The sequence below is a fragment of the Carassius carassius genome, chromosome 28, assembly GCF_963082965.1.
Source record: "Carassius carassius chromosome 28, fCarCar2.1, whole genome shotgun sequence".
NCBI lineage: Eukaryota > Metazoa > Chordata > Actinopteri > Cypriniformes > Cyprinidae > Carassius > Carassius carassius.
The window spans coordinates 12,033,425-12,058,257 of NC_081782.1; the positions used below are offsets into that span (position 1 = coordinate 12,033,425).

Genomic DNA, 24,833 nt, shown 5'->3' on the forward strand with positions numbered 1-24,833 from the left:
ATTTCCACAGCCCCAGCAAACAGAATCTTAAATATTGACGAAGGACATATTTAAGTGTATAGCTGTTTATTATAGGGGGTTAAATGCTCTGTCTCTAGGGGCTGGTGGGAGTTTCCCACATTTGGAGGGCGGAACTGGCGTTTCACGAACCAGGATGAGGGGAGGGGGCAGCATTGGTCCAATTCTTTTTAGCGAATCGATTCGCTTCATGAACCGGTTCAAAGAATCAGATTCATAGAGTCGTTTGAGTCGCCAGATTCGCTACTCCAAAGCGCTCCAGAAAATACTCGCTCTCCATTACTATTTAGTGGTACGTACATTGTGGTACATTCTAGAAAAATACCACTGTTTATAACTATGTTTTGTATTTATTACATACATAAAGTATGTTTGTTTTAAAGAAAAGCGACCTCTGTTCAATGTGACTCTACTTTAAAGTTGCTTGAAAAACCATTAAAACGTACTGCTTGTTTAATATTAAAATCCCATAAAACCTTGTGTTTTGGTTGCTTTTAGGGAATAAATGAAAAATAGAACTTCATCAGGCATCGTGGCTGGATTCTCGAGCGCCTTTTTAGCAATCGGCTCCAGCGAGTTATTAAAAAGATTCAGTTCAAAAGAACGATTCCACGGCGAATCGGACATCACTAGAGGAGGGCAGAGGGAGAGAAATCACAGCCACCACCACCACCACCACAACATGATCATCACCCCACAGCCCAAACACACTGGTGTAAAAAAACAACAGTCTTAACCATTTAGGACCGAATCTGAGGTGTGGTCTGGCCCTCGGTGTCTAAACGGACCGTTTTTATCTCTGTTTTTAAACCGTCAGGGAGTGGATCTGTCTCGGACGCCATCTTTAGCAGCAGCAGTAGCCCGAGAGAGTGAGAGCTGCTGGGCCAACGTCAACCAGCACCGGGCTGGAGGAATTTCTCCAGTGGACACTTATGCTTGACAGCGATCTATACGTTTGTCTTGACTGATTTGGGGTCGGTAGACGTGTTTCAGTCCACTGGGTTTGTTGTTGTTGTGGTCGGAGGAGTTTTCTCGGGCTGGCTGCTCATCTTGGCCTGTTGGGAGGGTAAGTGATCTGTTAGCTCTTCTGCTAACTTAGGTTCATGTCAAAATAAAAATTTCTATCTTTTTAACACAGCAGAATGTCTTAGTTAAACTTTTTTTTCTGTTTATTGTAGCCCATTCCAGTCAATTGACATTAAAAACGCAACCGTGTTGATCTAAGTTTGTTAGTTTTATTAGTCATGGGTTTGACTGTTAAAGTTTGGCTGCAGGTGAGGAAAATCTTAACAGGTCATCTTCATATTCATCATATAGAAATGCTCATGTGTCTGCTGGGATGTGTCAGCTCTGTGTGTAATGTGGATGTCACCTTGTGTATGTTGCCTATTATGATCATTTATGTCATTATATATATATATATAGATAGATAGATATCTTTATTATTTATTGTTTATTGTTGCTTTATTGTGGTGAAATATCTGAAATACTTAAGAACATGCTGTTACTGTAAAGTACAGTTTACCGTCCAGGCTAAAGTATCCGTGTAAAGTTTAATTAGATGTATTTGTACAGTTGAGATACAGACTTGAATGATCATGATGGATGGACCTACTGTTTACATTTTGACATTTCCATCTGTCAGTGGGATGCTGTCTTTATTGTAATCGATCTGATGATTCATAAATGTCTCTTGGATGTTATGATTGCTTTATTGCTTCTGGTGGTCTTGTATAGTATTTCTTGCTGTCCTACCTGTATATTGATGCTCGTATGCTGCCACGGTGGAAATGGCCACTCTGATTGTATTGAATTGAAGCTCTGCTGCATTTGTTTATGGCTTTGCATTGCTCATAAACATGCAAACTGGTGGTATGTGAACGAGAGGCTGAATAGTGCCTCTGTTGTCGAGAGACACTGCCTGCTTTCTCCACCGTGATTGTCTTTTTCTGACCTCATTGCTGCCTCTTAAATCTGGGCCTCTGTCCGCAACAGCATCCGTTCAGCACACTGAGCCCTCAGGGTCTCCACTCCCACATCCATCTGATATCAGACCTCTGATTATCATTGATGTCATCAAAAGACTAACACAAGTTTGGTCTATCAGTTTTGACACTTTCCATGCATCCCTCACTCTTGCAGGATAATAACTGATTCAAATATACCAAACGTATAGCGGTTCTTGCACCGTGAGATCTACAGGGTTGCACTGTCCAGCTTTGAATTTTTGCCCTCCCGAGCAATTAAGTATTATTATATTTTAAGGGCTTATCTGAAACCGATTTGTAAATTAATTAATTATTATTTTTGAATTATTGCTTGCCCAGTAGTTTGGACATTTTACCATTGTTTGGGCTGCACACACAAACACACAAAATAAATAATGTTACAAAAGAATGCATTTATCTTTTATCTATTATAGTAATGAAATATTATGATCAGATATTATAATTTAATAAATCTTGTTTTGTATTAATATAACTGAAATGGCCATAATATTTGCTTTCATTTATTAATTAATTTATATTGCTTTATTATTAATATTGCTGTCCCAGTAGTTTAGACTTGCACTGACAATATACTGGCACATCACAATTTTTACACATAATTTTTATATATTTCATATTTCTCCCAAAGGAATATATTTGTTTTTATTATAATTTAATATTTTAACCCGATATTACAATATAATAAAGTGTCATATTTTATAAATAAGTTCTTAGTCATAACATTTGCATGCATTTATTTATTTGTTTGTGTATGATAATAATAATAATAATAATAATAATAATAATAATAATAATTGGTAGTAGTAATAGTATTGTTTGCACAGTAGTTTAGGTTTGTATTTGTGCTGCCAATACTTTCACTAAGAGCACCACAAAAAAGATCAAAGTACTTGCAGCAGTTGAACACTGAATTCAGATGTATTTTTTTGTCTTGTGTTCAACATTGTTATCCGTTCCGTGGAAGTATATCACAAAGACACGGTTTGTTTTTTTAGCTGAATATTAAACACACTTTTTACAGAGATTATAAAGAGGCATCAAGGGCTTTTCCAAAAGTAAAAAAAAAAAGTATATATATATATATATATATAATCAGGTATTTAGCAGCTATGGTCTCTTAAATAATGCCCATGGTACAATTTCCAAATGAAATGATCTCCACAGAGCCTAATCACTCGCAAGGTCATACTCAGTGTTTATAAATACAAAGCGGTGCAGTGCTGGCACGGGACAGCATCTCTAAAGCTCTGCCCATGGAGAAGGACTGGGTCAGAGCTGTGCTGCTGTTTGTCTGACAAATGAAGGGAACTCCCTGCTAGACATTCCTCCTAATTTGAATTTAAGGGATGTTATGATGCTTGTTTAAGGAGAGGGGTAAGTTTTTGATATCCTGACATATTCTTTCAGGCCAGTCGTGACCAGACAGTGTTTGTGGTTTGGGTTATTTGGTGTAGGACAGTAATAGGAATACCTACAGTGTGGAAACATCACTGAAATGATATTGATTTGATAATATTCCACATAAACAAGATGGGGTTTTGGACAGATAGAACTATTTCCGTGTGTTTGCGGTGGCAGTTACAGTTCTGTTTTTCAGCTTCTCGCACATTCCTGAATAGCAACTCAGCATTTCTCCATTAGTGTGGCTAAGCTTTGCTTTGACTCTAGTAGTTATGTTTAAGCTTGTTAGTTCATTGGAAAGTGAGATAATATCTGGAGGAAATGAGTTGAAGGAGTTAAGAATGTTGATGTTGACTTAAAGAGCTGATTAGCACTGAAATGGTCGGTAGGAGATTTGAAGAGGCATTAGCACACGAGCTGAGTGAACAGGAAATAAAGAAAGACTGCATGAAAGAAAGCAAGCGGCATCATGTAGGCTGTTCCTACCCTGCTGTTGTGTCATCCTGTCCTGCCACATTCCTTCTGTGTGTCTGTTGAATGGCCTGATGGGGTGTCATCTCGTTCTGCCCTTACAGCCCGTGTCACATACTAAGCGTCTGTCAGATAGCATTATTGCTTCACATCCCTGCTTTTTTAAATTCCATGTCAATGAATTTGAATTGAGGTGGAAAATTAGATGCGGAACAGTCATTTGAATATTAATTGAAAGAACTAGAACTAAAAATGGAATGAACAAGCATTCATTTAAAAGAACATTTATATATACAAAATGAAAATGTGCACTAACATTCAAATGATCTGGGTCAGTAAGATAAAAAAAAACTTTTATTCAGCATTATGCATTAAATTGATTAAACATGACAGTAGAGTATTTTATAATATTTCTGTGTCCAATAAATTCTGTTCATTACAGTATAATGAAACATGAATCACAATTTCTAAAAAACATTAAGTGACAAAATTGTTTTCAATGCTGAAAATAATAATACATGAGTATGAGCATGAGCATATTAGAATGATTACTGAAGCATCATGTGATCCAGAAAATTCAGCTTTGCCATCAAAGGAATAAAATATAATTTAAAATATTTAAAATTGTAATAATTTAATTGTAAACATTAGAATGGTAGTGTAATTATTCAACTGTGTTTTTTTTGATAGCCGATGCTGATATCTTGGAAAGCAGGGGGCTGATAGCCGATATAAAGCCGATATCATTTTTTAAAATTATTATTGTTAATAAATAATTTGAAATTGGATTAAAAAAATAAATGTGTAAAAGAAACATACTTATACTTTAGATGACAGTAGTTTTCACAAATAAATAAATATTTAATAAAATTATAATATATACAAAAAGTAAACACCGTAGCCAACAGGGCAATCAGTATTCTGGTAAGTTTTTGTGCATCGGGAATCATATTTTTTCAAATAAAGCCAGGATAACCCTCATTTTACATACAACACACAGTGAAAATTACATTAATATTACAGTGGGCAAATGCATAAAGTGCAGTATAATTTGAAATCATGAGTTTAAAGTTTAAAGCGTTCAATTCACACGGACGGACCGTCACACAGAGAACACGCTATCATGCTGGATAAAAATTTACATTTCACAAGATTTCACAGCTGGGTTCGACTGAGTTTGCAAGGTTTGTGAAATGAAATGTTCATTGTTTAAATTATATAAATGCATATTTGCTTAATTCTGACGGCAATCAAGAAAGTATTATAATGTTTGCCTTTCTATTACCAATAGGCCTAATATAAAAGAAATCGTTATAATAATTTCTGTATACATTAATTATTTCCTTTGTTTAACCGTTCTAACTGATTATTAGACAGACTTTTATACATATTAGACTGTTAACTGTTAACGAGAGTGTGAGCACTGTGTGCACTCAGGCACTGCCACTCTCAGCGCCATCAAAATAAAAGTCCCGCCTCGAACACATCGGCCAAGCAGAAAAACATATCGGCCGATGCCGATATTTGAAAAAAAAAAAAACAAACAAATATCGGCCGATATATTGGCCTTGGCGTTATAGGGGTCGTCCACTAGACAACACTGTGGTGCCAAATAATTTACGTCCACGTGCATCATGTACATCCTCACATGTCATCACATTGCGTTTGGTTTGTGGGATTGGCCAAGTTTAGTGAGTACCGATCGAGTCATAAATATGATTAGCAGCCCATACCCATCCTGTGCCTATCACTCGGAGCGTCCCTAATAAGTGCCAATGGTTAATTGTTGTCAAAATATAAACAAAAATAAATAAAAGTTCAAACAACCTTTCAAAACCCTAAATAGTGCATGATCTGGCCCACTGTAGGCGTTTTTAGATATAGTTAGAGTGTCTGTCAGCGCTGCATCTATAGTGCTGCTCATGCGTGGGCAAAGGTGAATGGGACGGTGTGATTTAAGTGGGTTGATGTGTGTGTGTGTGTGTGTGTTGACAGAGAGAGTGTGAGGCAGCTGGTGTGGTGGAAGGCCGGCGCTTGGGCTTGTCTTGTGACTGAGACATCGGCCCTGAGCTCTCAGCATTGTGTCTGCAGCCGATCATCTGAGCAGCACTGAGGGGGGAGCAGCGGCCCAAACCCAACCAGCTCCAGCAACAAACATAGCGCTATTTTACAATGCCGGGTCATTCCTCGAGTATGTGCCTATAGTTTGATGGTGTTTACTAATAAAGCACACAGTGGGAATGAAGGCCACTTGTGTAACTATGACAACATTGGTATTAATCAGAGTGTTAAAGTTAAATTTGGTGTTAACATCATAACTAACTTACAGGAATAGTTCACCCAGTCAATAAAATGTATCATGTTGTGCCAAACCTTTATAATCTTTCCTCCACAAAAGAAGATAATTTAAAAAAAAAATGTTTTGGTGTTTTTTGTTTTATTTTTTTGTCTTAAAGCTAACGTCTCAGTGGGGTTTAAAATACATTATTGATTTGACTGCACTAACACTATCGAATGAGAACAAAACTGAATTAAGCTGAATTACTGTCTCCTGTTGAGCTGCTTTACAGTGGAAATGAATTTGTTACATAATTTATTCATTTTGCAACATCCACACTAAGGGTGAGTGATATACCAGTAGACACTATTAACCGGTAGAAATTTGTCAGCATGGACTATCTTCTATATTAAGATTACTCGCTCACATGACGTTTTATACCATTGCGGTTTAAAAACAAGCAATTTTAAGTCGATTAAATGCAATCAGCAGTAAAAGAGAACTCATTTTGTCAAATGCACAAACTGTTTCTGAGTGCTGTCAGAGAAGCGCGCTCATGTGAAGATGGTACTCATAGAGCGCGGGAGTATTGAATATAGTTATTTATAAAAATTTTAAAAAATGTTGTGTCATTTGCCAAGAATGGTAAACCATATTTGGAATTGGTGCTCTGCATTTAACCCATCCAAGTGCACACACACATCAGTGAGAAGTGAACACATCATGAACACACACCCAGAGCAGTAGGCAGCTATATATCCAGCGCCCGGGGAGCAACTGGGGGTTCAGTGCCTTGCTCAAGGGCACTTCAGCCATGGGTATTTAGGGTGGAAGAGAGCACTGTTCATTCAATCCCTCCCCCATCTACAACTCCTGCCAGCACCGAGACTCGAACCAGCAACCTTCTGGTAACTAGTCTAAGTCTCTAACCATTAGGCCCCAGCTGCCCCATTTTTGCCGCATTGTAGACCTATAACAGTTAAATACACTTGTATTTGTCAGAAGAATGCCCGTCTTTGCACGTATAATTGTCCTTTAAAGTGACAGCTAAATCACATTTGTAACTATAATAAGAAACATATATTTAATTTACACAGTGAAGAATATGCTATGGTATAAAACATTTTGATATTAAAAAGACCTTATTTAAAACCAAAATAACTATATAATGATGCATATAATTACCGTGAAATAAAATAACTCGTATCATAAAAGATTTTGGTCATATCAATATTTAACTGACTTGAGCTGTATTATGACACTGTTGTCTTTTGTAGAGCTGCTAAAACATGGTTTCTTAAAAAGGCCTTTAAAGATCTTAAATCGGAGGAAAAAAAATCATAAAGTTATGGCATTAATTATTGCATATATTGCCCAACAAAAGTATGTTCTTCGGTATTTCTTTTTCTCAATACAAATATCTAAACATCCTTAAATCAAGATACAAGATATCTAATTAAGATGCTAAATGAACCTATGAAGACTTATTTTCATGTTTAAAACAAGAACAAAAATCTGTAAAATCAAAATCTGTTGAAGTTGAAACATTGTGAAAACAAAATGTACATTTAGAAAACATATTACGTTTTGTGTTCCATTTAGTTTATTCCATACATTTTCTCTACTTGGTCTTAAAAGTGTCTTAAAAGTCTTATTTACATTCATAAAACCGGCAGAAATCTTGTTATAGCTGAATTGAACTCGTTTTGTAGCTAATGATCTTTACACAGTTATTGTACCAAACTGACTTGAGCTGATTAATTAAATTTTTTAGAGCTGCTTTAAAGCAAAATTTGGATTTGTCTCATATTTAAAGATGTTCGCATAATTGATTCTTTTCAATTGATTCTGTGATTTGAAACAATCTGTATAGTGTAGTGCACTATAAATAAAAATGGATTGACTTTCATTTTGTTCTCCATCGACTTCCATTGTATGGACACATATGGTTTAAAATGTTTTTGTGTGTGTTTTCCACAAGATTTGCCATAAGGGTAAGGAAATGATGGCAGAGATTTCATTTTTGGGTGGCCTATCCCTTTTAGTACTGACATATTAATATGTGATGTCCATTTTGTGCATCCCAACCCAATCTTATGTATGAGACAACCACTCCTTGTCTAAAACCAGCTTATGTAATAATTGTATTTCATGATGATGTCATATTCACTTTTAAGTGTAGATTTCTGTTCTCTCTGTCCTGTGTGTCAGTCCCATGTCTGGCTAACCACGGACAAGGTGACATAGTTATGCACACTCCCAGGGTTTCCATTTGGAATACTGACTGACGTTTATAACTGCGACGCAGCAGAGCTGAAGAAATTCTCAACAGAAAGATTACAAGGCGTGTCTATCTGGAATGATTCAGTTCAGATGCGTACAGCTGTGGACCAGGTGTCATCATGTCTTTCATTATATCGCTCTGTCAGTTAGTCAGCCATGCATGTAAGCAGATAAACATCATTCGAGAGGGTTTTCTGAGTGGATCGTTTGCAGCCTCTTGGCCATTGGCTCAGAGGTGTTGTTGCCATGGAAACTGATGTGCTAGTTGTTGCTGGGCTTCAGATGGGAGCGGGTGCTGGAAGCAATCCCTCTCCTGAGTTTTGGCCAGAGTGTGCTTGATTGTTCTGACACTCGGCTTATTAACAACAGCCTCTCGCCAATAAAGCACGCCACCTGCATCAGATGAAGTTGGATATTTCTGCCTCCTTTTATATACATCATAATCATCTTTAACAGACATGTTTATTTCCATTTTATTTTTTACATGAGATCATCAATTTGATGATTATCCATCAAAAATCAGTCTAATATGCGGATTTATTGTCAAGAAATATTTTCTTATCATAACTGTTGAAAACTGTACTGCTTAATATTTTCCTGGAAATCATGACACACTTTTTTCAGGATTCTTTTACGAATAGAAAGTTCAAAAGAACAGCAATTCGCCTATTTAAAATAGACATATATTTTCTGAGAGTTTTGATTAATGCAAATAAATGCATCATTGTTGAATAAAAATATTCATTTTTTTTTTTTTAAAGCTTTGTATATACAGTGGTGGCCAAAATTATTAGAACACCATTTCATCAGCCAAAAAAAGTTTTAAGTCAGCTATTGACAGACTCTTTTGCTGTAGTGTGTCGATAGGAAATATCAGTTTACGTTTCCAAACATTCATTTTGCCATTAACTGTAATAATCCAGTGAGATTTTTGTTTGCACAAGGAGTCTGACAGCAGCCAGTGCTCCACACAGAGATCTGATCGAATGAAAACTAGGGTTGGGAATCGTAAGAAATTTTCCGATTCCGTTTCCATTAAAATCATTAAACAATTATTAAGAAATAGTGGTAAAATGCACAATACTCAACTACTCAATGCTCAATACTGTTTATTACTTACTGTCAACTTAATTTAAAGGTTGGCAATGTCAAAAGGCAACATATATTACAGTGTACAGATCTTCATAAGTAGGTATGGGTATTTTTTTTAATTTTCCGGTTCGGCTTCTGGTTCCATTTAAATGAACTATTATTATGTTTTTTTTAGTATTTTACCTTCACTGAATGTAGCGTTGCTGGAAGGTAGTAAGTAATGTTTAGTAATGCTAGTCCATCAATCAGCATGTGTTTCAAAGCTGATATTTTTTACACTATCAATAACGTTTTGCTTTTCAAGCAGGAATAAGCTTGTTGGCCAAATAGTCCCTTGAGGGCTGAGACACTTGTTAATTTACCTTAATTAATGAAATATAAACGGTTAAACTTATAAACATGTATACACACTCTCCATAAAGTCCCTATTTTACAAATAATAATGCAGTCAGGAGATGGTGTGATGCAATGAGTGGTTTCCACATTTTTAAACATTTAAAATGCATTAAAATAAATATTTTCTATGACATTATCACTCTTGAAATGACCTGTACACTAAATAATCTAACCCTCATACTTGCATAACAATAGCAGTCTATTTATTTAGTGGTCCAAGTTGAAGCCAGTATGTATATTAATGACAATATGGGACAAATATAATGTAATTTAGTGGTGGCAGGTGCAGCGCGCTGTTGTTAAATGTACAGTCAGACAAAATGATGTGCACAGTTATCAAAGGAGCGAGTGCACATACAGTCGTGGGAAACAATGTGTTCGGTAGAGACTTGTGAATCAGAATTGTTAACCAGAACCGTTTAATCAGTTTTTGAATTGCTTGATTGAGTCAAGACACTGAAAGATTTTAAATAGAACAGCAGGCTGGATGAGGAAGCAGAGGGCTGTAATGACATTCAGGAGTTTGACTCTCTCTGTGTTTGGGATGACTGAAGCTCCTGGATGTCTCTTGCACACTTCCTCTCTCCCTTTCTCTGAGGCTCACGAGAGGAACTCACTGACCACATCTTCTGTAGCCTAATGTGCCTATCGTCTATACACAATACTATCGCAGGGATCCTCAAATCTGGCACACGAGGTCAACTTTCCTGCAGAGTTTAGCTCCAACCCTAATCAAACACACCTGAGCATGCTTATCAATGTCTTCAGGTCAGATCATTAGAAAATCACAGTTAGGTGAGTTTGATCAGGGTTGGAGCTAAAATCTGCAGTGCATTGGCCCTCCAGGGCAAGATTTGAGGAACCCTGGTCTATCGGGACAACCCATACATATACTGTACAATGGAGTCAAAATGTCTTGAGCCCTCATTGATTGGTAAAAAAAAAAAAAAAAAAGTAACAGAATTTTCACAAAATATTTTCTGATTTAATCCCAATTTTTTTCTCTCTGATTCTCTCTCTTTCTCTCGCTCTCTCTCTCTCTCTCTCTCTCTCTCTCTCTATCTCTCACTCTCTTTCTCTCTCAGGTTTTGCTCCATATGAGGCCACAGTCTTGCAGATGAGCCATCAGTGGGGGCTGTCGTGTCGCAGACCCAGATAGTGACTGGTGGCTGTGGCCCAGGCCCCGCCCCCTCCCAGCATGCCCAACGCTGCTCGTGCGGGGAGTCTGAAGGACCCCGAAATCGCAGATCTCTTTTTTAAAGAAGACCCTGAAAACCTCTTCTCAGACCTGAGAGAGATCGGTCATGGCAGCTTTGGTGCTGTATACTTTGTGAGTTCTTTCAGAGCATCTCCCAACAAAATAGCTTTTAAACACTGAATTCATAATCATTCTTCTACTAAATGTATTAATTTATGTATTTTCTTAAAGGCACGGGATGTGCGGACCTCGGAGGTGGTGGCCATCAAGAAAATGTCATATAGTGGAAAACAGTCTAATGAGGTGAACATAAACACACATTTTCGCATGTTGTTCTTTCTTTTTAAATTAAGAGATTGCACAGGATTGTATCTCGCTCCAGACTGTAACCTATGCATGTATTCCATGATTCATCATTTAATCGGAGCTGTGGTGCATAGTGTCTTTTTCTGTTCACCAAGTTTTAGGCCAGATTTATTAAACGGCAGATTTGATCTCATTAAAGCACTGATGGGAGTGTAAATTTCTGTGGGTGATCTACTGACAATGTGCAAATTATAAAACACAGAGACAGCCAGCACATTTCCATAATGACCAATGCAATCTACCAAGAGCAGCACAAATTAGCATAAGCTCACAAACAAGGAAAGCCGGGGGTTGAGACATAACACATACTTATTTGGGTGTTAAATAATGGCACAAATACCAGCAAATTGTCTACTGCAAACCTTAGTGAATCACCTTGCACACAAAGCAAGTTCATACAAATGCATATGCAATATAAAAGAACCATTCTTATAGACAGGAATGAAAGAAAAGGCTCTATTGACTGTTTATCTGAAAGTGCACTGCATTATTATACATTTCATATGCATTGTTTTGCTTTTTGTTCTTTTTTTTCCAGAAATGGCAGGATATAATAAAGGAGGTGAAATTCCTTCAGAGGATAAAGCACCCAAACAGCATAGAGTATAAAGGATGCTACCTGCGAGAGCACACAGCATGGGTAAGAAACCCAACCCAGCTAGCAGCTATCAGATCACTTATCTTTTTTATATGAACACTCTGATATATTTGTTTTCTATATGTATGGACTACTTGCTGATATGCGTCTCTGTCTCTCTAGCTGGTTATGGAGTACTGTCTGGGGTCTGCCTCAGATCTCCTCGAGGGTATGTTTTTTTGCTTGCTTAATGTGTCGATTCCCACAAAGATATGTGGACTCCATATACCGCCTCAAGTTACAAGCAAAGAGCATTTATAGAATTATTTGTTTATTTTCAGAGAGACCTTTACAAACCTTTTTTTTTTACCCACAGTACACAAAAAACCTTTACAAGAGATGGAAATAGCAGCGATTACTCATGGTGCTTTGCAGGGGTTGGCGTATCTTCACTCCCATAACATGATTCACAGGTGAGTTCTCATGTTAGCCCAAAGTATTCTTCGTTTTAAATGCACACGCTTGAGTTTGCGTATGGTTGAACACGTAGCCTTTTAACGTATACTCTATTGAATGCTGTGCGCTATTTTGTTGTTCCGTCCTTTTAATTTCGTTTTCTACTTTGAAACAACAGCCCGGGACAGTGTTGCCACCTTGTGGAACAAATGATTACTGCAAAACAAATTCAATGCACATGTGCGACTTGCGCGTACAAAGTAAAAAGTGAAGTATACTTTGGGCTTAAGAGTTTCTTAGTACCAAACCCAATTTTTTTTAAATATGTATATTACATTATATTTAATGTAGAAAACTTCAAATTCACTCAAAAATGGTTAATTTGTGAAAGGATAATACCAGTGGAATCAATTGATCGCTGAAATGGCAAGTATTTGCAGGTTAATATGCCTTGTCAATATTTAAGTCAGTAGGTATACATAATGTCTCAAACCTGTGAATGCTGACATTATTAGCTATATAAAGCAGGGCAGTATGTGGTTCAGTTTTGTAAGTTTACCTTTTCCCGGCTGTTTGACAGGGATATCAAGGCTGGGAACATCCTGCTCACAGAGCCTGGACAGGTGAAGCTGGCAGATTTCGGTTCTGCTTCAATTGCCTCTCCTGCTAATTCATTTGTGGGGACTCCTTATTGGTGAGTTGCCCATTAATCTTCAAGACTTTCAATTCTTATAAACTTAAATTAATTATTCATAGGCAAGTGTGCAGTTAATCAGGTAATCAGTCTGTGAGATTCTGTCTAGGCCTTCCAATTACTAAATTGTATTACTGATAGTTTATGGTTGTATTGCATAACTCTGGAAATTTCTTAAAATGTTTGCTATTTCCTCTATCTCAGGATGGCCCCAGAGGTGATCCTGGCCATGGATGAGGGTCAGTATGATGGGAAAGTTGACATCTGGTCTCTAGGAATAACCTCTATTGAATTAGGTGAGATGAAAAAGGAATCATAAAGACTTATTTTTTTGCTCAGGTACCCAGTATAGTTTTCTGATAGTCTTCTTGTCCTTCAGCTGAAAGAAAACCACCACTCTTCAACATGAATGCAATGAGTGCCTTATACCACATCGCCCAGAATGAGAGTCCAACCTTGCAGTCCAGTGAATGGTGAATGTTGGCATTACCCTCATGTTCATTAACCTTTCTCAATTCAAAGCTGTATTGTGTGAAATCCGCTCGCTCTTTCTTTTCCCAGGACGGACTACTTCAGAAACTTTGTGGACTCCTGCTTACAGAAGTTGCCCCATGATAGACCCAACTCTGAAGAACTGCTGAAAGTAAGTTAAAGAAAGTTCACTGCTCAAACAGAAGGATGGAGTTCAGTGAGTTCTCTTTTGAAGATTCATATGCAATGCTTAGGGACACTGTAAAAATTCATTTATTTTAATGTGATCTTTTCTATCTTCACCACACTCTGATGCCTTTAGCTGTTATTCTGAAGGCTTTCTTGTGTTTTCTCGCATCAGTGACACAAGGGAGTTTGTAATGCAAAGCCTGACAAAAAAAAGTTTATTTTTTGACCTGAGGTAGAAGTTTAGATTAATATAAAAAAGATAAAACATATTAATAAAACAATAATAAAACAACAAAAAAAGTTATGTTTTCTTTTTTTTTTTTAAAGTACTTTTAGTACTTTTATTGTTTTTAATTTGTTGTAAATACCTGAAATGATTTCTCATGATAAATGTTGGAAACAGCTGTGCTGCTTAATATTTTTGTGGAAACCATGATACATGTTTTAGGAATCTTTGACAACTACAAAAAGTTCAAACGAACAGTCAGAATGGTTACTGTCATCTTTGGACAGTTTAATTTATTTTTGCTGAATAAAATACTCTTTCTGTGTGCAGCATGCGTTTGTCCGGCGTGAGCGGCCGAATTCGGTGCTTATTGATCTGATCCAGCGCACCAAAGATGCTGTGAGGGAACTGGACAACCTACAGTACCGCAAAATGAAAAAGATCCTCTTCCAGGAGGCCCACAATGGCCCTGCGGCGGAGGTCCCAGATGACGAGGAGGTCAGTTATTGTAATAGTACATCTCGACCTCCTTCGACCCTTGGTATCCTGCCAAATGCGTTTTACAATCTTTCTGCCAAGGGAGGAAGTTGTGTTTTGTCCTAGTTACATATACAGGATATTTTTACTGAAAGGATGTTTCCATTCATTTAATGTGTTGTAGGAGGTGGAGCACAGTGTTGGCCGAACAGGCACAGTGAACAGTGTGGGCAGTAACCAGTCCATCCCTAGCATGTCCATCAGCGCAAGCTCACAGAGCAGCTCGGTTAACAGCCTGCCTGACGCCACAGACGATAACAAGAGTGAGGTGGACCTGATGGAGAAAGACCAAACCATCATACCCAACAGTTCCATGATTCACGTCAAACCGGTTTGTGCACGTCCACAAAGTATTTACATATTTACATTTAAATTTATTTTCTAAAAACATGCTGTTAGTTTAAGCGGCATTCACTACACAGAGCTGTAGTTCACTGACAAGTTAAGCAGTATTGTGTTCAAAATCTTATGCGATAGGGTTGTTGATAGTTTTTGTCCCACACATTTAATGGCTGATACACGACAACACGCTCTTCTCATACATAAGAGATTAACTCTTTCATGGCATTACAAATAAAGTAAAGACAAAATAATAACATCTCACGTAGTCCTTCTCTTAAAGACTGATCACTTATAACACTCACTATGTGGTGATGACGTAGAAGGACTACGTGAGAACCACTATGGATGATAAGTTCGCTCTGCCACCCGTTATTATTTTCATGCACACCACACTATAAAGTGATGCATGCAAAATACATAGTTTTGTCCGTTACACAGTCTCCATCCACAAACAGACGTACATCGTATTTCATTACACTTCAACTAGTAATCTGAACGGCCTGTGTATGTGCAATTTTTTAAACGAGCCCTCACAAACTGAGTGTAATGCCACAGTTATGTTAGAAAGCATTTCATTCTTGTTTCTGTGGCGGTGCATTGGTCTCATTATGAGGCGCTGTATGACTGATGATCGGTTCAATTCAACTTTGCTCCAAATATATATATATATACTTTATATTTAACGTGTTCATTTATGTCCAATATTAGTGTTAAACTGTTGATTCTCACCGTTGACTGATTTTGCAGAAATTTGTCACAGGACGCGCGATATGACAGTTGCGTCTGACTATATATGAACTAGCTGTTTTAAATACAGTATTTTTATATTTAACGTTTTTCAGTATGTTTGAAAGTATTTTTTTTTATTATTTGTGATTCCATAGGCTCTCTCTCGCGCACCTGCGTGGTTTAAAACACCAAATAGTTATGATATGACAAGAACAAGAGTCTCTCTCTTGCTCCACCCATGCACGATAATATCATGTATCATCGATCTCACGGGCTGACCATATGACCATCACCATATCGCCCAACACTAGTATGCGAATCATCAATCCATTATGAATGCAGAATCGCCTAATTGTCAGTGAACTATGGCTCTGTGTAGTGAATGCAGCTCAATCTAAAAGCAGGTGATGGTGATTTACTACTAATAACTGACGAGGTGTGCATGACAATAGAATGCGATTAATTGCACAGCCCTAGCATCTAGCTATACTTTTAAGAGGTATACTTTGTAACTGCTCATGGACTGTCTTTGAATTCCAAAGCACACTGAACATATCATGCAAGCTTGTTCTGTTTTTATGGTATTAAAGGATTAGTTCACCCCATAATGAAAACTCTATCATTAATTACTTGTCCTCGTTCTGTTCTAAACCTGTAAGACCTTCAGAACACAAATTAAGACATTTTTGATGGAATCTGAGAGCTCTCGGACCCTCCCATAGACAGCAACACAACCATAATGTTCCCAGATCCAGAAGCGTAGTAAGGACATCAGTAAAATAGTCCATGTGACATCAGTGGCTCAACTTCAATTTTGCGACGCTACCAGAATAGATTTTGTGCACAAACAAAACAAAAATAACAATTTATTTAACAATTCTTCTCCCCCAAGTTACATATTTTGCCATTTTGGAGAGTACCCAAGAAAGTAATCAACATTTTCAGTTTTTTTTACGCTTACGCTGCATTTACACCACCAGCGGTGCTGCACGTCTTGGACAGTGTGGGCGTCAAGGAGAGCTGAAGTCAGGTCAACTTTATGGTAATGAGCTATGACGTGGTTGGGTGGCAACCAATCAGAATGTAGAAGTCCTCCACTTGAGACGATTCCAGAGAATGCAGTCCTGTAAACTTTGGTTCCGACCACATTGGTTTCCAAGCATTCTCATGCTAGAATGCTTGTTTTTCAGTGGCAATGCAATTAATTTGCTTAAAACAACACTAATTTGACCAACTGCTTTTAGGCTACACTTCAACCAGGACAGTTTGTAATGTAGACTGTACACAAATCAATGTTAATGATAATTAAAGACCAAGGCTAGTAAACGTCTCCTATAAACGGCATGTTGAAATTAGACTAAGTTAGCACTTAACCATGAACAGAACAGAATCAGAATTAGCTTTATTCACCAAGTGTTCGCAGACACACAGTGAATTTGTTGTGGTTTATAAGGTGCTCTTGGGTACATGCATACATATATACATTTCTGACATGAGAACAGAAAACATTTAAATAGTAAGGCTTAACAATAAATAATAATAATGTGTATGAAGTACACCATAACCATAGTAACCATTTAATATGCTTCATGTGTCTATTATGTATACCTAAATTATGCTAACATGCTTAATTTGTCTGAAGGAGGAAGAGAGCTACCAGGAAGAAACCGAGGCTCAGAAACAGCCCTCAGAGCCTCAGTCTCCCCCCGCACAGACACCAAGGCGTCAATACCGGAATCGAGAGCACTTTGCCACCATTCGCACAGCCTCCCTGGTGAGAGCCAGATTACCACCCAAGAACAGAGTCGGGGAGTCTGTTTGCTCTCTGATCACTTCCGGTTTAATAGTTCACTGTTTTCTACAACACTTGAGGGATAAAAGCTGGTTTCTTGTCTTGATCTTTCTTTGTGTGTCTTAGGTGACGCGTCAGATTCAAGAACACGAGCAGGACTCTGAGGTGCGTGAGCAGATGTCTGGCTACAAACGAATGCGCAGGCAGCACCAGAAACACCTTCTGGCCCTCGAGAACAAGCTTAAGGGCGAGATGGATGAGCACAGACTCAAGCTAGACAAAGAACTGGAGAACCAGAGGAACAGCTTTGCTGCCGAGATGGACAAACTAATCAAGAAGCACCAATGCACCATGGAGAAAGATGTACTGTAACATTATTATACAAAACCAAATCATAAACATAATTAATTGTTAAAGTCAAAAAGATGTTAAAAAGTCAGAATCGTCTGTTTATGATGCATCATTCTGCTTTCCAGGCCAAGACGTTTGCCAACAATGAAAAGAAATTCCTGCAGCACATTCAGAGCCAGCAGAAGAAGGAGCTCAGTAGCTTCCTGGAGTCTCAGAAACGAGAGTACAAACTGCGCAAGGAACAGCTCAAAGAGGTCGGGAAGCCAATCTTGAAAGCTTCACTCTTATCCTCGTTATATTCCATTGCATGTTCCCATTAATTGAACTTTTTCATTGCAGGAGCTAAATGAGAACCAGTCCACACCAAAGAAGGAAAAGCAGGAGTGGCTGTCCAAGCAGAAGGAGAACTTCCAGCACTTCCAGGCAGAGGAGGAGGCCAACCTACTACGCCGGCAGCGGCAGTATTTGGAGCTTGAGTGCCGCAGATTCAAACGGCGAATTCTCATTGCACGTCACAACGTGGAGCAAGATCTAATGAGAGAGGTTGGCAGATGGAGAGCTTGCACATACACAAACTCACAAATCCAAATTTAGTTTCCATTTTTGGCTTTAAACTGAGCCAGAAATAAGTTACATTATTTAGTCTGACATCTGTCTGTTCTCAGGAGCTGAATAAGCGTCAGACCCAGAAGGATCTAGAGCATGCCATGCTGCTCCGACACCATGAGTCTATGCAGGAGCTGGAGTTCAGACACCTCGGCAACATCCAGAAGATGCGTGCGGAGCAGATCCGCCTGCAGCACCAGACAGAGCTCACCAACCAGCTGGAGTACAACAAGCGCAGAGAGAGAGAGCTCAGACGCAAACATGTAATGGAAGTTCGACAGCAGCCCAAGAGCCTCAAGGTAATGTCACTCAAGTTTTCCAGACAAGGTTGTAGGTTGCAATTCCTTGAAAATAGGCTTAGTGGGTGCTATAGCTTGGTTGTTGAAGAACTGGGCTGGCAACCAAATTGTTGTTCAAATACAGTGTTAGCCAAATTACTATTTCAAATTAAAATAAGGTTTAGAATTAGTTAGGGCATGAAAAAATGTATCCCACCTGATTTCTTATAGGGATGGGTCACAGTGGTCAAGTAATCAATGAGGTCAACTAGTATAGAATTGCTTCCCAATTTATTGTTTGTATTTATGACTAGTCAACTAACTGGTTGTGCAACAATTGACTAGCTCATCAGTGAGGTTGACTAGGTTTAGAATCTCTTTTATTATTTGCGTATTTATGATAAGCTAGCTATCCACCAAACGACTAATTAGTGAGGTAGACTATTTTTAAGATGTTAGATCTTAATCATTTGTACTTATGTCAAGTCAGCTGTTTTTGAACAAAAACATGTCCCATTTGAATGCTCCTTAAGGAAAGGTCAGGGCAATCTGAAACCAGCACATCACTTTGTTTTGAACGACCAATTAATTGAGTTGGAACACATGTAGTTTTGTGCATCCCTAATTACTTCATTTTTCCTAACTTATTTTGTCTCTGACAGTCCAAAGAGTTCCAGATCAAGAAACAATTCCAGGATGCATGTAAGACCCAGACCCGGCAGTTCAAAGCCCTGCGAAACCAGCTGCTGGAGAGCATACCAAAACCCGAACACAAGACCATGCTGAAGAGACTGAAGGAAGAGCAAACCAGGAAACTAGCAATCCTCGCTGAACAGTATGACCACACCATCAACAACATGCTCTCCACACAGGCTGTGAGTAGCAGACTGAGAACAATGTGCTAAAACTTTTTCACCATCAATCCTTGATCAACTAATATAGATGATCTCTCTCAGTTGCGTCTAGACGAGGCACAGGAGGCAGAGTGTCAGGTGCTGCGGATGCAGCTGCAGCAGGAGTTGGAGTTGTTGAATGCATATCAGAGTAAGATCAAGATGCAGACGGACGCTCAGCAGGAGCGAGAGAGGAAGGAACTGGAGCAGAGAGTGTCCCTCCGGAGAGCCCTACTGGAGACTAAGGTCCTACAGAGTCATTTAAACACACAATCGCTTTCAATTTCAATTTTTTTTAATGTATAAATTACTTAAACTTTGGATTTAAAAAGCTTTGTTCCTTTTTTTTTTTTTTTTGCTCTTATAAAATGTGTCAAATTTAGTGTTGTCATATTTTGTCATGTAGCTGAGTTGGATAAAAAGATGTTTTAAATGAAATAGAACATAAACTAATATAATAGAAGTTGCCTTAATAAAATATATATTTTATATATTTATGCAGTGCATTCATATTTAATTATAAATGCCCAAATGCTTTTTGGGGCCACTGTACATCAAACTTTTTTAAAAACTGTATTAATGATTAAACTTGACTAACCGTCGTCTGTTGTTTCCCACAGATCGAAGAGGAGATGTTGACCCTGCAGAACGAGCGCACAGAGCGGATCCGTAACCTGCTTGAGCGCCAGGCCCGAGAAATCGAGGCCTTCGACTCGGAGAGCATGCGCTTGGGCTTTAGCAACATGGTGTTGGCTAACATCTCTCCTGAGGGCCTCAGCCACAGTTTCCCAGGGGCCCCGGCCAGTTGGATCCCCCATCAGCATCACTCAGATGGCTCTCAGGGAACACAGTGGGGCAGCAGCACTGGTTCAGGGGCCGGCCACCACTACCACTCCAGTCCGGGAGGAGCACAGGCCCAGCAGGGCTGGAGCCAAGCCATCGCAGGAGGTGGGCTTCCTCCATGGAGCCACTCCCCCTCGGGCCCCCAAGGGGCCATGCCAAAAAGCAGCGTGGGGATGCGGAACAGCCCTCAGGCACTAAGGAGGACCACTTCAGCAGGGCGCACTGAACAGGGCATGAGTAGGAGCACCAGCATCACATCTCAGATATCCAACGGTTCGCAGCTGTCCTACACATAGACACCAGTGCATTTGTGCCAACCCTGCACACACAAACACACACAGGGTAGAGGAACGCACTGGCCCACACTAAAGACTGGCACAGAGAGCAGAGCCAACTGCACTCGTCTACCCATCTCCCTCTATCCCCCTTTTCTTTTCCTTTGCTTTCTCATTTCACATGCAGACATGTATGTAAACGATAGCAAATATCGCTCAGGTCAGAAGAAATTCTAACTTTGTATGAAGCTTGTTTGACAGCCATGCAGAGCTAAAGTCAAAAACACTAGTCTGATTTAAAGCTCACTTGATGAGATTCATTTAATATAGTAAATATTACAGAGAAAGACATATATATAAATGTGTATAAAATAGATGTTTATTAATTTAGCTTTAGTCCACTTAACGTGTGGATTCATAAATCATAAAAGGATGTTAAAAGGAGATGTTGGCCATAATTCTTGAGCATAATGATTACGTAAGTATACAGTCTAAGCTATCAGCCTGCTGTCATGCTCTTATGAAAAATAATTCGGGTTTTAATAAAACAAAGAAATGTATTATGTGTGTTTAGTATATGGATTAGGAAGAGAGCTGGCCAAACTGTTGATATTAAGTGAAAGTGTTTTAGTTGTCAGATTTTTAGGTCGGAAGATTCATTTGCAGAGAAGATTTAGGAGTTTGCCTACATCAAGTACTGTGCTGAAATGAATGTGAAAAAAAAATAGGTTCAAAACTTGACTTTTGTTACTTGTTTAGTCAGCAAGTTAAGGTGAATGGCTCTGTCTTGCCCAAGCAGTGTGTTTTAAGATTTTTAACAGTGCAGTCAAGCACAAATACGTTCATATATCCAGCATACTTTTTATTTAGTCTGTACTTGCATTAAGCAACCTAATTATGGCCAGACAACCTGTCTTCAGTCCTCTTAGCCTTTTGATGTATCCTTTATTTTATTAGGTCAGCCAGCTTTCATCTGGATCAGGTGTCCAGACACATTTAGATGTGGTGCTTTCTTGATAATTTGTTTTATGTGTAGGTGTGCAATGCCTGCTTAAATATATCTGATATATGTTCAGTGCCTTCAGTGTGTTAATTGTATAATTACTCAGTAGAGACATGCCAGGATTAATGTTTTCATGTAGCTAAAAAGAACACTCCCATATTTAGTTTATTCATGTTCCCCAAGCTAATGAAGGGACAGTATTGGTCAGTTTAAGAAGAGTGTGTGCTGGTGTGAATATATTTGACTGTACACCTAAATAGGAGCTTATATTATCCCACTTTTTAATGCTTAACTCCTATGTTAATAAATTTTTGAGGTGCCTTTGAATAGCTGCCAAGCAGAAGCACTTTATTTAGTGTGTTGTGTTTGAGGATTAGTTTTTTACAAGGGTTCTCAACTATGGAAATGGCTAATGCAGCTGTAAACTGTAGTGTGTGATGGCGGATGTCCAGTATTTTTACTGTTACTCTTTAAAAAGAATTCTGTGGTCAATTTAAGGAAGTGCTAGATATGAATTTGTCAGTGGTTTTAGTACAGTACTGTCATGATTTATCAAATGAAATGAATGCAGAAACTGTTTGAATGTATTCTGTCCTCCATCAGGTTTGTGTCATGTATTTGACACTGTAGGAATGTAAGGAACGGTAGGAGCATGAAAGACTTCTTTTTTTTTTCCTGTAGGTCATGACAGCAGGCTTTATGTGACACTTAACTGGCTCTTTTGGAGCAGGCAAACACTCTTGATTTAGTCTCATGACTTCCACACTAAATAGCAAATGTTGTGTTCTCCATTTCATGCTCATTCACTACCAGTCAAATGTTTGGACACATCTACTGCTTATTTTTTATTACTATTTTCCATATTTTAAATAATAGTATATTACACTACCATTTAAAAGTTTGGGAACTTTTTTTTTTTTATAAAATTATAAAATTTTATTTAATATGACTGTTTTCTGTTTTAATATATTTTAAAATGTAATTCATTCCTGTGATGGCAAAGCTGATTTTAAGCAACCATTATTTCAGTCTTTAATGTCACATTATCCTTCAGAAATAATTATGAATGCTGAGTTCTCATTATTATTATTATTATAAATGTTGAACACAATTAACGTTGGTTCATATTTTTGTGGAAATCATGATACAATTATTTCAGGATTCTCTAATGAATAGGAAATTCAAAAGAACATCATTTATTTGAAATAGAAATCCAACACTGGATAACATTATAAATGTTGTCACTTTTGATCAATTTAATTAGTCAAAATTATTTCTTAAAAAATATTACTGACCTCAAACTATTGAATAATAGCGTACATTAGAGGAGTGTAATTTCAACCAAACAGCTTGCGCCAAGTAGATTCTTAATGTTTTATGTATTAAAATTCTTGAAGAATCAAGCTAAAAAAAAATAACATTTTCCTACACAGCTTTTCACTACATGTGCACAAGAAAATATTGCATATTATACCTACACTTAAGTTTACAAAAACATGGGAGAAATGCCAAGCAGAGACGTTTGTGTGTGTGTTTGATGACTCACATATTTTCATTTTTTAATCAGTTCAATCTAAACGAATCACAGTAATGGGAAGGTTAATGTCCAAATTCTCTCAGTGTAGTTCATGAGGTGCATCCCGGGATTCCTTTTAAATAGTATGGAAGGAGTTAGCACGCTTGCATTCAGTCTGGGGTGTCCATCTTTGACTGGTAGTGTCGTCTGTAAAGTATATGTGTTTTATGAAATCAATAGCTGCCTCAAAGATTTACCAGCCAAAAAGGATGTTTTCTCCCTCATTTGTTGGCTGTTATAAGCAACTGAGATGACCAAGTCCATGAGTAGAATTTCCTCTCAGACACGCAGGGATCTTCTCCCCCTCTCCCCCTGCTCTCTTTCTGTCCTCTGTGCCGCCCATACCACAGGTGTCAGTGCCCAGTATTGTGAGGATATGATCTGTGCTGCCGATGGCCCTGCATTCCCTCTCTCTCCCCAGCTGATTCACACGCCATCACTCCTCGCCAAGCTCCGCCTGGATCCAGTGTTTCAACGCACGGATGCCTGAATGCACTTTCTTGGGGGAACTTTAAGCAAACTCTTTGTTTTCCCAAGCCAGTTTATCTTGTTGGTTTGCTTTACATCACTTTGACTGCAGGAGTCACGTTGACTGATGCATTCTTGTGAAATTCTTAGTCATGTTTTAACACTTCTGATGGAGTACAATGTTACCCTCCCCCTTTTGTTTCCATTGTGCAATCATTAGTGAAAACAAAACTCTACAGGCAGAACATGTGTCTCCCCTTTCCTTAATATCCCAAAAGATCTTGTGTGACCCTTATTAGCAAATGAAAGCGGCTGTAATGTGAAAGAGCGAGTATACAGTGTACCTAACAAACTCTAAAGTCGTCTTCTGGGGAGAGTGTTCATATTGTATATTTGGTTTAAAATAAAGATTTTAAATGCATAGAAATTAACTAAATCGATGGCAGCGTACGTTCGATCAAGATTCTCTGCGTATAGACAAGGTTTTTAAAAAAATCGATTAAGAATGGTAAACTATGTACCTTGCGCTTTTAAAGGAGTTTCTGGCCTGTGTACAAGGAGCCTTTGGGCTCCTGGGCCTCAGAGTTGAACTTCAGGGAGTAGTGTGTGTTTACATGTCACCGCTGCACACTTTGTGTTTCCATTTGTATTAGAAAATCTGTCTGTTGAATCACAGGAACGTTTTGGGTCCTCTTTATTCTGAACCCTCCATTCGTGCGAATGTCAGAAGGTGCAGCATAAGAGCTATAAAAGGCACAGAAAAAGAGGCAAATGTTTCTATTTTGGATCCTCCCATAGGTCATGATGATATTTTGTAACACACAGATGATCCGTTTTGTTTGTTTTTTTAATACCTTTTGGGTGAGGGCTGTTTGAATTTGGTTGGCATTACTCATAATTGTGTCATACCTGCCACCGATATAGATTACACATCTTATTTTTTATTTTATCCTAGTTTGAAACTTGTCCTACTGACTGAATTTAGGGGATATGTAAGTAATACTGATATATGAGA

General features: G+C 38.2%; 1 protein-coding gene across 2 annotated transcripts; it reads left to right on the top strand.

Annotated features, from left to right (window-relative positions):
* The first annotated feature begins 591 nt into the window (after positions 1-591).
* Positions 592-24,079, top strand: taok1a (TAO kinase 1a). Of its 2 annotated transcripts, XM_059514318.1 has the most exons (21): positions 592-733; positions 836-1,084; positions 11,034-11,278; positions 11,378-11,449; positions 12,051-12,152; positions 12,273-12,318; positions 12,466-12,562; positions 13,126-13,239; positions 13,444-13,535; positions 13,619-13,712; positions 13,801-13,882; positions 14,456-14,623; positions 14,787-14,993; positions 17,376-17,507; positions 17,652-17,888; positions 18,002-18,130; positions 18,216-18,419; positions 18,542-18,781; positions 19,423-19,635; positions 19,717-19,899; positions 20,274-24,079. In XM_059514318.1, exons 3-21 carry the CDS (start codon positions 11,147-11,149, stop codon positions 20,790-20,792), a joined length of 3,063 nt encoding a protein of 1,020 aa, XP_059370301.1. In that variant the 5' UTR covers positions 592-733; positions 836-1,084; positions 11,034-11,146; the 3' UTR covers positions 20,793-24,079. The 2 variants fall into 2 exon arrangements, with proteins under 2 accessions (XP_059370301.1, XP_059370300.1); XM_059514317.1 differs by having other exon boundaries at positions 634-1,084.
* The last annotated feature ends 754 nt before the right edge of the window (positions 24,080-24,833 follow it).